Source organism: Tupaia chinensis, unplaced genomic scaffold, assembly GCF_000334495.1.
Source record: "Tupaia chinensis unplaced genomic scaffold, TupChi_1.0 Scaffold000164_1, whole genome shotgun sequence".
In the NCBI taxonomy this organism is placed as follows: Eukaryota; Metazoa; Chordata; class Mammalia; order Scandentia; family Tupaiidae; genus Tupaia; species Tupaia belangeri.
Genome location: NW_006159638.1, coordinates 768,501 through 781,733, shown reverse-complemented (window position 1 = coordinate 781,733; position 13,233 = coordinate 768,501). Strand labels below are relative to the sequence as shown.

The following is a 13,233-nucleotide window of genomic DNA, read 5'->3' as shown; positions in this document are numbered from 1 at the left end:
CCCACCACAGCCATGGCAGCAGCAAACACTGTACTGAGGCTGTCTGAGATCAACTGTGAGTCCAAGGCTCCCAATCTCACTCTGGTTCTCAAAGACAGAAGTCCCCTCCTCCCAGGGCAGGACGTGGCCCTGTTGACTGTCCTTGGCTTTGCAGGTATGTCTGGGAGAAGCATGCCCCCTCTCCTCCCTTCTCCTTGCCATATTCCTGACATCCACTACATGATGCCTTCCTCAGGCAATTGGAGAAATTTACCAGGACTATGAGAGGGAGAGGTTGCTGGTCAATGTAGGAGGATGTAAGCAGATTTAGTACATGCTGAAAGAATTTCCTATGGCTGTTTAACAAAGGAAAGGGCCCTGGATCAGAACTCAAGAGCCCTCGTCCTAATATTACTAGCATTGTGATTCTGAGTAAGTTAACCTGTTATATGGACTTCAGCGTTCTTGTCTGTAATGTAGGAAAACTATTTGTATTCATCAAAGATCCATTCACCAAAGACTATTGTTCATTTATTATGATACTAGAAGATAAGGATCAAAACCTGATGAGATACAGACCCTTTCCTCAAAGCACTCCCATCTGCATGTCTCCCCATGATATGTCGGTGGGCTTTTCCAGGTGCACCAGGAGATGCTGTTAAAATAATCACATATATCTATGGTGGTCATATAGTATGGTAGTTAAGTGCACAAGCTCTGCAATCAGATTGCCCAAGTCTGAATACTGGCTTTGCTCTTATTATCTGGGTGACTTTGGGCACATTATTTAATGTCACCGTACCTTGGTTTTCTTCCTGTATAGGGACTTCAAATTCTTATAAGATTTCTGTTACAACTTTTTTCATGAACTTGGCCCATACTTCCCGAGACCGGCTAAGGAAAGATACTATTCAGCCTCTTATTATTTTATGGTAATTTAAACATTATTTTTTTTAAAACTATGCATCAGCTGTCATTACATTTCACTGGATGAATGATGTAAAGTGTTGCTTGGTGTCATTAGTTGATGACCTAATATGCATGAGATTTCCTGAGCTATCCAGCTCAATGTATGTAAATACCTCTGTGCTCTCAGTGCATTATGAAATCCTCTGCACTTGTGGGTAACCATGGTGATGAGAAGTACGTGCATGTATGTGTGTGTGTGTGTGTGTGTGCACTTGTGTGTACTGCTCCAGAACTACAAGAGGGGGGACTCACAAATGGTGTTCAGGGACAAACAGTGTATTTCCAATATGTGTATAAATTGTTATTCCAGAGCAGGTTTCCAGTGAATTAATGGAACAGATTTTTAACTCCTGACAGTTAAAATTTTAATCAGGATAGATGGAGACCAGTATCAGGCCTAGATAGTGCAACTACCACCAGCATTATTCAAAATCACTTGCAAAAGAATTCAAATTTCAGGAACGTAAGTTGTTTTAAAAATAATGTCACCATGCCAGTAATTATATGTATTAAGAAATGGTTTACTATAAAAGACAAAAGTGATAGGGCAACAAGTAGCTTTTTCTTAAATGTTCTTCTTAAAATGCTCATCCTGGGGGATACTAGATATTCAGATAAAAATACACCAATGTATATAAGTGATAGGTTGTGGGGTTCAAATACACTGGGGGGTGCTGCGGTAAAGAAAGTAAAGCCAGAGTATGTACTATGGCGCTACTCAGAGACTCCCCTTTCTTAATGAGCAGTATGGATCTAAGTGAAAGATATAATTTTGAGCATTTCTCAATGTATTTGACCATGAATTTTTTTTTTCCAAAGAGGATTTTATTGAATTATTGTTTTATTCAACATCACTTTGACAATATTACAGTAGGGTAACTTTAAGTATCTTTTACATCTTCTTCCAGAAATATATTTTGCTAAGTTAACAGCTCTTCATTGGTGTGGAGATAGATACAAATTCTAGAAGATTCCAAAAGTTTTTTTCAAAATAATAGGAAGCTGAGGACCAGCAGTGTAATGGCTATGTCATTGGACTCCCATGTAGTCAGCTGCGGTTTGAGTCCCAGACTTGGTGGCTTAAACTTACACTGGAGGGACCAGCAATTAGCATAATGGCTATGTTGCTGAACTCCTATGTGGTCGACTACAGTTTGAGTCCCAGACTCAGTGGCTTAAATTCATACCGGGTATGTGTGCATGTGTGTCCAAGATCCCTAGATGAGAATGGAGGAGAAGGGATTGTGGCATGGCCATCTCTCCTGGGAGGTGATTTCTCAATTTCTTTCTCTCTGTCTCTCTGTCTTTCTGGAGAGCACACGTGTCCTATAGCCAAAACCTCTCAAAAAAAAAAAATAGGAAGCTGGATATTAGATAAATTCTGATACATTATAAATATGATACATGTTTATGATACATGTTGAAATTATCATGCTACTGTATCTTTTATTGTGTAATTGTTAAATATACTGTTTTGACAAGAGAGTCTTTTATTTATAATTAATTAATTTCTTACATGAGTGAGAAAGACAGAGAGAGAGAGAGACAAAGACATAGCCCTCCCAACAGGGTCCTAAAGCTGTAATCCACCTCTAGCCTCAGCCAGTCCCAGAGTATAGGCACTCGTAAGCCTGAAATACTCAGGGTAGTCTCCAGACACAAACCTGCAACCTTTGAAGATGGGTCAGCCTGGCAGAGCATCTGGTTTTACTACTGTGCTATTGTCTGACCCTAAAGAGATCCTTCTTTAAAAAGGCTCCAGTTTTTTAGATCAATTTGTTCCATTAAGATTTTATTCTTTCTGGGGGCCAGCAGATGGCATAGCAGTTATGTCACTGGACTCCCACATGGTCAGCTGCAGTACGAGTCCCAGATCTAGTGCTTGAAACACATGTGTGTGTGTGTGCCCAAAATCCTAGGAGGAGAATGGAGGAGAAGAGACTGGTATGGCCCTCCTCCCTGGGTAGTGAGTTTTCACTTTCCCTCTCATGGTCTCTGTCTATCTCTCTGTACTTTTAGATTTTAGGGAAAAGAGACTTGGAATTTTTGCCTATGATTCCATTTTATTTTTCAGCTACAGCTAAGTCATATCAATTCAAAGAAATGTAAACAGCCATACTCAGTGCTCTTAAGACTAATAAATGGTTACTTGACACCAAACACTAATATCTTGACATATCTTATTCTGTGATTTGGTGGATAAAATGTTTTCATGAAGTTGTAATATGTTTCCAATGCTTCAATGAGAACCCATGATTAATTTATTATTACTATTATTATTATTATTAAAAGAAAGCCTACAGAAGGGGAGAGAAAGAGGGAGAAAAATATTCTGAGAGGGTCTTGCCAGGTTGTGATTCTTCTGCCCCAACCTCCCAGTTAGCTGGGACCACAGGCATGCACTGTCCTGCATGGCCTGTTGAGGTTGGGCTGGTAACTGAACCAGGTCTCCCATGTGGCCTCAGCCAGGGTAGTAGTGCCTGCCACTTGAAAGCTGGACCAAACTTATTAGAACTGTCCCTTTTCTTTTTTACCAACCCAGGAGGATTATTAGAATTGTTTTTTAAAATATAAACAATACTCACAGCTATGAAAATTCAAACATCTTAATAACATGTTCAGCTTGTCAACAAGAATCATTTGCTGCCTTTGCTCTCTGCACTAATGGAAAATGACCATCCCTGACTGGTAATGGGATACCAACTTATCTTTAGCCTCAACTGCAGGCCATATGGGATCCAGCTGTCTTGATTATCACACCTTTGGGTGGCCCCAAAATATTCTTTTTTTTAATTGAAATATTCATGTGTACTCACCAGAGAGACAGAAAGAGAAGAAGCGAGAAATCACCTCCCAGGAAATGGCCATGCCACTATCACTTTTCCTTCATTCTCCTCTTAGGATTTTGGGCATGCATGCACATGAGCCTGGTGTGAGTTTCAAGCTGAAACTGGAATAGCAGTTGGACATGTGGGAGTCCAGCATCTTAACCACTATACAACCTGCAGGTGTATATTCTTTTGTTTATTTTCAAAATATTTATTTACTCATTTATTTATGTTTAAAGAGATTTTTGCTACAGGGTGTGTGAGCTCACCAGAGAGATAAAGAGACAGAGACAGAAGGTGAGAAATCACCTTCTCCCTCCCCCCAGGAGATGCCCATGCCACAATCCTTTCTCTTCTATTCTCTTCTCCGGATTTCGGGCATGCACACACATGTGCCCAGTGTGAGTTTTCATTGCAGGGTCTGAGACTCAAGCCACAGTCGACTATGTAGGAGTCTAGTGATGTAACCATTACACCATCTATGGGTCTTCAAAATATTCTCTTAATAATTTTGTTCTTCTGGGACCAGCAGTTAGTGTAATGGCTATGTTGCTGGACTCCCATATAGTTGACCGCAGTTCAAATCGTGGACCCAGTGGCTCAAACTCACGCCGGGTGTGTGTGCGTGTATGCCCAAGAACCTGAGAGAAGAATGGAGGAGAAGGGATTGTGGCATGGCCATCTCCCCTGGGGGATGATTTCTTGCTTTCTGCCTCTCTGTCTCTCTGTCTCTAGCTTCCTGGGTGAGTGCATGTGCCCTATAGCAAAATCCTCTCCAAAAAATAGGAATAATAATAATTTTGTTCTTCTCCCCTAACAACTGAGTCTTCTAGGACCTAGTAGGGTGATACAAAACCTCAGCAACAGCAGTAATCATAATCATAAATCACAGTGATCACTCATTGAACTTTACTGTATCAAAACATTGTATTAAGGGAATCAGCAGTTAGCGTAATGGCTATGTTGCTGGAAACCCACGTAGTCGATCGCAGTTTGCATTCTGGACCCGGTGGCTTAAAACTCACGCCGGGCGCATGTGCATGCGTGCCCAAGATCCCAAGAGGAGAATGGAGGAGAAGGGATTGCAGCATGACCACCCCCCTGGGGGGTAATTCCTCGCTTTCTGTCTCTATGTCTCTCTCTCTGTCTGGCGAGCGCACACGCCCTATAGTGAAAACCTCTCAAAAAAAAAAAAATTGTATTAAGAGGGAAGCTATGCTCTAGGTTCCATCTCTTAGACTCCCAAAAATATTTGGAAAAGAAGCAACTTTAAAGCTGAGGTGTGTCCTGGCATGTTCAAGGAAGCTATACTCTAGGCTCCATCTCTTAGATTCCCAAAATATTCAGACAAGAGGCCATTTTAAAGCTGTGGGGAGGATAGATTTGTCACAGAATGACCAGAAACAACTGCAGAGGCACAAGAAACACGAGAAATCAAGAAAATCTCTCTCCCCTAATGGAAAAGAACAATCTTTCATCATCCACAGACAGTACACTAGATCTCATGGAAATGTCTGATAGAGAATTCAGAATATTCACAGTGACAAAACTAAATAAGATGCAAGAGCTGAGAGATAATGAACTCCAGAAGATGCAGGAGAAAAGAGACAATGCATTCCAGGAGGTGTTGAAGTTCTTCCATGACCTGAAAGAGGAAATACACACCATAAAAAAGAATCAAATGGAGCTATTAGAGGTGAATGATGCCATTCGGGAAATCAAAACCTTCCTTTAAAGTATTAAAAGCACATTAGTCCATGCAGAAAATGAAATCTCATATGTTGAAGGTAAAACTTCTGATCTAGAAAAAAACAACCAAAATAACCCCAAAATGAGAATATGATATGAGAAATACCAGACAGCATTAAGTGCCCAAACATCTGGATAATTGGTATCCCAGAAGGAGAGGAAACTAATAAGGGCATTGATAATCTATTCCATGAAATCTTAGAAGAAAACTTTCCAAATCTAGAGAGGCATTCAAATATCCAGACCCAAGAAATACAAAGAACCCCTAATAGAATCAATCCAAGAAGATCTCTAAGGCACATCATAGCCAGACTGACCAAATCTACATACAAAGACAAGATACTAAAATTGGCAAGAGAGAAACATCAGGTTACTTATAAAGGTTATCCAATCAGGTTAACCTCAGACCTCTCATTAGAAATAATGCTAGCAAGGAAAGAATGGAAAATATATTCAAAGTGTTAAGTGAAAAACAGTTTCAACCAAGACTACTATATCTGGCAAGATTATCTTTCATATGGGAAGAAAGGATAAAAACATTCTCAGATAAACAAGATCTGAAAAAATTTGCCAATAGCGAATCCACTCTAAGAAGTTCTGAAAGGAGTGCTCTACCAGGTAAACTAAAGACACATACAAAAATAAGAGAACAAAAGGCAACCAAGATAATGACCAATTTAATGTTAGGGATAAGAAATATCAATAATAACATTGAATATTAACTTCTAGGATTTAAACGGATAGATTGGACCACAGTAACACTGCATATTCAACCGAAGAGTGTTTGAACATAAGACTGAAATCCAATGGAGGAGAAGGGATTGTGGCATGGCCATTTCCCCTGGGGGGGGATTTCTCACCTTCTATCTCTCTGTCTCTCTCTGTCTTTCTGGCAAGCACACACACACTGTATCAAAAATAAAATATTTTTATTTGTTTCTTTGAACAGAAACATAAACTTTTCTTCCTTTCTGTCCTCTCTGGAATTGGAAAATATTTGAGAGTATTCTTATTTTGTGTCAGAAGGGTTATTTGCATAAGCTCAATAATGCTTGTTGCATTGAATCAGAAATTGGAAATACTCATTATTGGACGGGGCTTTGATTGGAATATCATATCTGAAGATTAACTTGTGTGCTGGGTATTTGCTTTCCAACAATTTGAGTAGTTGCTATGTAAATATTTTCTAAAAAATATTTAAAATCATATTGTCTCCATTGTTATAGAGTCACAAACAAAATTATAAGAAATATTTTGAATATTATCTTTAAAATTCAGTAGTTTGAAATTTTGAAAGTTCTTTATTAAGTCTGTGCTGGGTATTTGCTTTCCAACAATTTGAGTAGTTGCTATGTAAATATTTTCTAAAAAATATTTAAAATCATATTGTCTCCATTGTTATAGAGTCACAAACAAAATTATAAGAAATATTTTGAATATTATCTTTAAAATTCAGTAGTTTGAAATTTTGAAAGTTCTTTATTAAGTCTCAAGAATTATGGAGTATGAGCAAAAATTTTTTGATATGTAAAGTAAATGTGGAAAAATGTAAAAATAAATAAATAAATGAATAAAAAGAAAAAATAAAACAAAAACACAAAACATTGTATTAAGTACATCACTTGGGGACTGGCAGGTGGCATGGTAGTTAAAGGTGCTGGACTCCCATATGGCCCACCTTAGTTCAAGTCCTGGGCCTGGCGGCTTAATTTTTCACTTTCCCTCTCTCTCTCTCTCACACTCTGTCCCTCTCAGGTCAAATTAAAATAAATAAATTAATTAATTAAATAATTCTAATAAATAAATAAATAAATACATCACTTATATTATTTAATCCATATTTAGTATTAACTATTCCAATTTAAAAGAGAAGTAAAAATAAGGTTTAGAAATATTACAACAGCCAAGGTATCATAACAGAGTTTTGAATCCTGAGTTTTCTGACTTTATGTAAAAGATAAGGTGTGCTTTTAAAGTCTTATTATTTTATATATTTTTACATATTTCTAATATTTTAAAACTAAAATCCTTCTTTGAAATAACCCAAACTATAGGATCTGGCAATAAAAGGGCTATGATCTAACTTTTGCTACAACTACAAAAAAAAAAAAAAAAAAAAGTTGTGCCTTTAATACAGATTAAATCATTTCAATATACTATAACACTTTCCAAGAAAATACTGTTGTTGAATAAATTTAAATGGGTTTATAAGATCTCAAGATTTGGTTAATTATTCAATAGTTGGAGAAACTTTCCAGAAACTATTATTCTTTTTGCTTATTCTTCATCTTTAAAAGAAAAAAAAAGAAATAATCATAGCTGATACTCTCCCTTTTCTTTAAAGTAAAAAAAAAAATAATAATAATCTTTTTATATCTTGTCTCTAGGCATGGGGAACCTATAATGCACACATTATGTCATTTACTGTCCTCATTTCCAGAAGTTGGTAGTGACTGGCCCAAGATCACACAGCAAGTACAGTCAGACCTGGGCTAACAGCACAGATTGCCTTACTCAAATTTGCACTGACACCATACCAAATCTTCCGAATCACTATTTTGGAGATGTAAGATTAGCCACCTAGAGCTATTCATTATCAAAATTTATAAGTGGAATTCCTTCTGTTTATTTAAGAATATTCGGTGAACATTTTTAGAGTACTTCCTTTGTGCCAGAATTGAGGGCCCTGGAGATAGAATACAGAACAAGATCAAAAAGGTCTGTTGTCTCGGGAACCAGCAGTTAGCATAATGGCTATGTCGCTGGACTCCCACATAGTCGACCACGGTTCGCGTCTCGGACCCGGTGGCTTAGAACTCACGCCGGGTGCGTGTGCGTGCGTGCCCAAGATCCCGAGAGGAGAATGGAGGAAAAGGGATTGCGGTGTGACCATCCCCCATGGGGGGCGATTTCTTGCTTTCTGTCTCTATGCCTCTGTCTGTCTGGTGAGCGCACGCGCCCTATAGCGAAAACCTCTCCAAAAAAATAAAGAAAAAAGGTCTGTTGTCTCATGGTGCTTAATTCTAGCAGAAGAAGACAGACAGTGAGTAAATGAATGAATGAATGAACGAATCCAAAAATATTATACTGTTTTAAGTGCTAAGAAGCAAAGAAAATCATTGTGATAGATAGTTTGGTGTGGCTAAGAGATTCTGGCTTAAATAAACATCTAGATGGTTGAGGATGCCATTGCTGAGATGAGAAGTGCAGTAGAAAAAGGTTAGAGTCTCCTCTTGGGTTTGAGAAACACTCTTTACAATTTTATTCAGAAGACAAATAGTAATTCCATGAAACATGAAATGATAGAACCAGCCAGATTGAGATTAGATGTCATTCATTTCATCATGGTTGCTCATGAAAGGAAGTAATCTTTGTGAGATGGAAAAAACAAAGGCATCAAAAAATGAGGAGGAATTGATTTAGATTTAAAAGGATAAATAAAATTCAAGCAAGGTGAGAAAGGAGAAGGTATTACAAACATCACTAAGAGCACATCCTTAGGAGGAGGTTTTAAGACAAATGAACTGAAGACTGAAACATAGTGTTTAAATGTGAGAAATAAGGGGCTGGTAGGTGCATGGTGGTTAAGGGCACTGGACTCCCTCATGGCTGACTTCGGTTCAAGTCCTGGACCTGGTGGCTTGCTTTTTCACTTTCCCTCTCTCTCTCACTCTATCCCTCTCTAATCAAATAAATAAATAAATAAATAAATAAATTAAGTTAAATAAAATAATGAGATACATCTAATCCCAGTCAGAATGATTTAAGATTAAAAAAACAAAAACCAATAAGTGCTGGCAGGGGTGTGGTGAAAGGGGAACTAACTCTCTTATACTGCTGGTGAGAACACGCAGGTGAAAGGGGAACTCTCTTACACTGCTGGTGAGAACGCGCAGTGTAAAATTGGTCCAGCCACTGTAAAGAACAATTTGGAGATTCCTCAAAAATCTACAAATAGAACTCCCATATGATCCAGCAATCCCACTCCTTGGTATCTACCCAGAGGACAGAAGAGCACTTAATCGGAAAAGTGCTTGCACATCAATGTTTATTGTGGCACTATTCACAATTGCTAAGTCATGGAACAACCCAAATGACCATGAACAGATGAATGTATAGAAAAACTGTGGCACATATATTCAATGAAATACTATTAATCCATAAAAAACAACAAAACCCTGGCTTTTGACAGGAAGTGAATGAATATGGAAGATTTACTGCTGCGTGAAGCAAACCAGCATATGAAGGAGAGGCATTGTATATCCCCACTTAATATATACCAAGTGTCCGCACTCTATGACTGAAACTAATTGAGTAAAGGATATAGAAACACAGTATATAGATGTAAATACCAGATATAGTGTGTGTGAAAGAGGAGGGTCTGAGAAAGGACATTTAGAAGAAAAATAGGGAGGCAAAGCATTAATGGCACAAAGAAATGTGGTATTATCTGTTGAAGACATTTTGTAGTTTTATCAACTATACTAGGGAGAAACGTTCACCTGTTGAAATATCCATTTTGTAAGACAAATAATAATGTGATTGAATGTATAAAAGAAAATAAAATGAAAATAAAATAAAGACTTTAAAAAATGTGTGGAATAATGAAATATAAGGTAGCAGGGGAAGCAATAACCAGGTTGTATGAAATCTTGAATACCAGAGTTTTGCCTTCTTGCTAATGGAAAGTCACTAAGTTGGTGGGAGTATATAGTATGGTGGTGGAGAGTCTTTAGGGATGATTAAAATATGGAAATAGTTTATAGGATCAATTGGGGGCAGAGAAATGTTAGGGTATATGAAAATTTCAAGTCTATTTTTATTGAGTATGACATTAAGAAATGGGAAACTAGAAATTAAACTGGTTCTCCATAGGCAGAAAGTAATTTTAATAGATGAATTATTTTTACCTTAAATGAATTTCACTCCATGAAAAAGCCCTTTATCCTACCAAAAGGATTTCAGATAGTGTTGTTTCTTATAATTTTTAATACATGTAAAGAAAGGTCCACATTGGAAAGCAGAATAGTGTCAAAGCCTCTGTCTGGACTGATATTTTTCTAAATGGTGATGGACTTCCCACCCATTCTAATGCCCCTTAAGCCATTAACCTTTATACTTGTGGGTTTCACATTTGGTGATTTATGTTTCTTCCTATGATGCTATATTTTAATGGTCTTTCTATTTGTCACAGGAGCTGTTGGTCTCACTTGCCTAGGTTTAGTTGTATTTAACTGGAAACTCCAACAAGGCAAAGCAAATGAACACACATCAGAAAATCATTGTTGCAGAGCCTCGGATGAATCCCTGCGTGCTCATGAGGCAAGAAATTACCACGCTAAGGGATACTGTAACTGCCACTTAACTCAGGAAAACGAGATAAAGGTCATGTCCATTGTGGAGTCCAGAAAGGAAATGCCACTTTTACAGAAAAACAGCCATCAAGCAATACTGGCCTCCGCATCTTCAGCCCTTGACGGATCGTTTAGAAACCTGAAAGGGAAGGACCATGGGGCAGACAGCACTCTCTTCTGCTTGGATGGCAGGCTGCTACAGTCGAGATTCTCAGAGCCTCCTGGGAACAGGGCAGCTTTTAATGAAGCAGGCTTACTTGCAAGATATTGCCCAAAGAGAGTTGAAAAGCTAAAGAATCTTGAGCCTGGAGAAGTCCAGCCTCAAACCTTGCCACAGCATGTAACAAGAACAATAGGTGAGTTTGTATTGCTTTAGAAAATCCCACTCTGCTTAGTTCTCTCTGAAGAAAAGAGCCTGTTTTAATTTCCTCAACCAGGATATGCTACATAAATCACTGTGGCAGCAGTCTACTTCTCTTTTCAAGATCTAAAGACACTAGGCTTTTGCATGTGTGTGTGTGTGTGTGTGTGTGTGTGTGTATGTGTGTTTAGGGTGAGGTATAGTTGGAGCATCATCACCCTCAGGAACTGAGAGTGAATTTTGAGACTTAACACCTAGCAATGTTAAAAAAAGAAAAAGAGAGAGAAAAAAGCAAGCAGCCTTTTAAATAGCAATAGTGCTGTTAAGATTTATGAGAGGGTGAATATCAGCTTTCAGTCCAACATCCTCCGAGCACTAATGCCAATTCTGCAGTAAGCAACCTTCCCAGAGCATGACATGTTAGAAGAATGGGCCTTCTAATGCTAGTGATTCATTTTGGGAATGATGTCAAGAAACATACTTTGCTTGCTGAGCTGTCAGGGATGATAACTTCCTAGTTCAGGGAAAGTCAGGACTTAATTCATTGTCCCATGTTGGGAGTCAAGTGAATCTGGCCGTGACATCTACCCACTGTACATGGGCAACGTCAATATTTAGGTGGAGGCGATGAATTAAACGTCTTCCTTTTTCTTCCTGAATAGTAAGGCGATGCTTTCAGGCTCAGCAGTGAAAACGTTGACAGCTGCTCTGTAAAGAGGTTCCTGTCATTTATTTGAATTGGTTTACAACAAGCAGAGCTTTCTGGCAGAATATGAATGACAGAGGTGCTGTACCAGGAAATTCTTACCATGGGGATCTGGCCCTAAGGATGGATTTAGGGACAACTGGATAAAAATGGAACCACATGTTATTTCATGTGTGGCATAAGCAAGATGTGAGCTTATTCCATTACATTGCCCCTGCTCCAGTTCTTACACTTTCTGGGAGCTGATGATTTGATTAAAGAAAGGGATGAGTGAGGAAACATCTGCCAGAGAAGCCAGATCAGACTGGCTTTATTTTATAAAGAAATAAGGACTTGGCCTTTCAATGGAATCAAACCTTAGGCACGTGTTCCGTTTTAGCTTTCGGGTTTGCCCAATGCCTTAACTTCTCTGTAGAAATAACTAAAGGAAATGGAGTCTCTTAATCATTTAAAGCCCAGTCCTTTGTTTAACAAGAAAAATATTTCTTTGTCAGATCATTAAAATGACTTTTAAGAAATCCCTGAAGGAGTCAGCCTGTGGCATGATGGTTACCGTGGTTAGATCCCACATAGCTGACTATGCAGTTTGAGTCCTGGACCTGGGACTTGGGAAACATGTTGGATGCAAGCCTAAAATTCCAAAAAGAAGCAGAGGAGGAGAGAAGTGATGGTGGCATGACTATGCCCCATAGAGAGTGCTTTCTCACCACCCTCACCAGCCCCTAGAAACCATGTGTGCCCTCTGGCTAAAATTGTTAAAAATAAAATAAAAAAGAAGCACCTGAAATTCTGCTACATGCCAGGCATTGTACTAGAACTGGAAAAGGCAAGCATTTTAGGGGGAAACAGCCAAGGCCATTCCTACTCCAGAAAAAAAAATGTCGAGGAAAAAGTGTCACTCTGATTATGCCTCCTATATATAGAAACACAGAATCATAGTGTTCTGGGATAGAGAGGACTTCAGAGATGATTTAGGGTAATTATTTTTGTTTGTTTCTTATGGAAGAGAGAAGGCAAGGTAAATAGAAGTAATTTCTGTGGCAGGGTCCCAATGTGTAGTAAGATTTCGGCCACAACTGTTCAGTGAGCTATAGATTACGGATGTGTACCATCATGCCTGGCTTGTTTAGGATGGTTTGGGGACTGAACCCTGGACTCCCAAGTGATATCTGCCTCACACAGCAGTGTCTACGGCTTGTGCCACTGCAGCTGGGTCTTGTCAAATAGTGCTTAATATTTATAGTCGAGTTGCAGAATTCTCAGAGAATTTGATACAGGCTATAAATT

General features: G+C 38.5%; 2 protein-coding genes across 2 annotated transcripts in view; one reads left to right on the top strand and one right to left on the bottom strand.

Annotated features, from left to right (window-relative positions):
* Nucleotides 1-13,233, bottom strand: part of TNNI3K (TNNI3 interacting kinase) — a 341,139-nt gene that overhangs the window by 82,127 nt on the left and 245,779 nt on the right. The window lies entirely within an intron of this gene.
* The window catches only part of LRRC53 (leucine rich repeat containing 53), a 21,394-nt gene that overhangs the window by 3,509 nt on the left and 4,652 nt on the right, over nucleotides 1-13,233 (top strand). The window contains 2 exon segments of the mRNA XM_027770881.1: nucleotides 1-154; nucleotides 10,720-11,235. The exon segment at nucleotides 1-154 is cut by the window's left edge and continues 43 nt beyond it. Coding sequence (XP_027626682.1) covers nucleotides 1-154; nucleotides 10,720-11,235 — 670 coding nt within the window.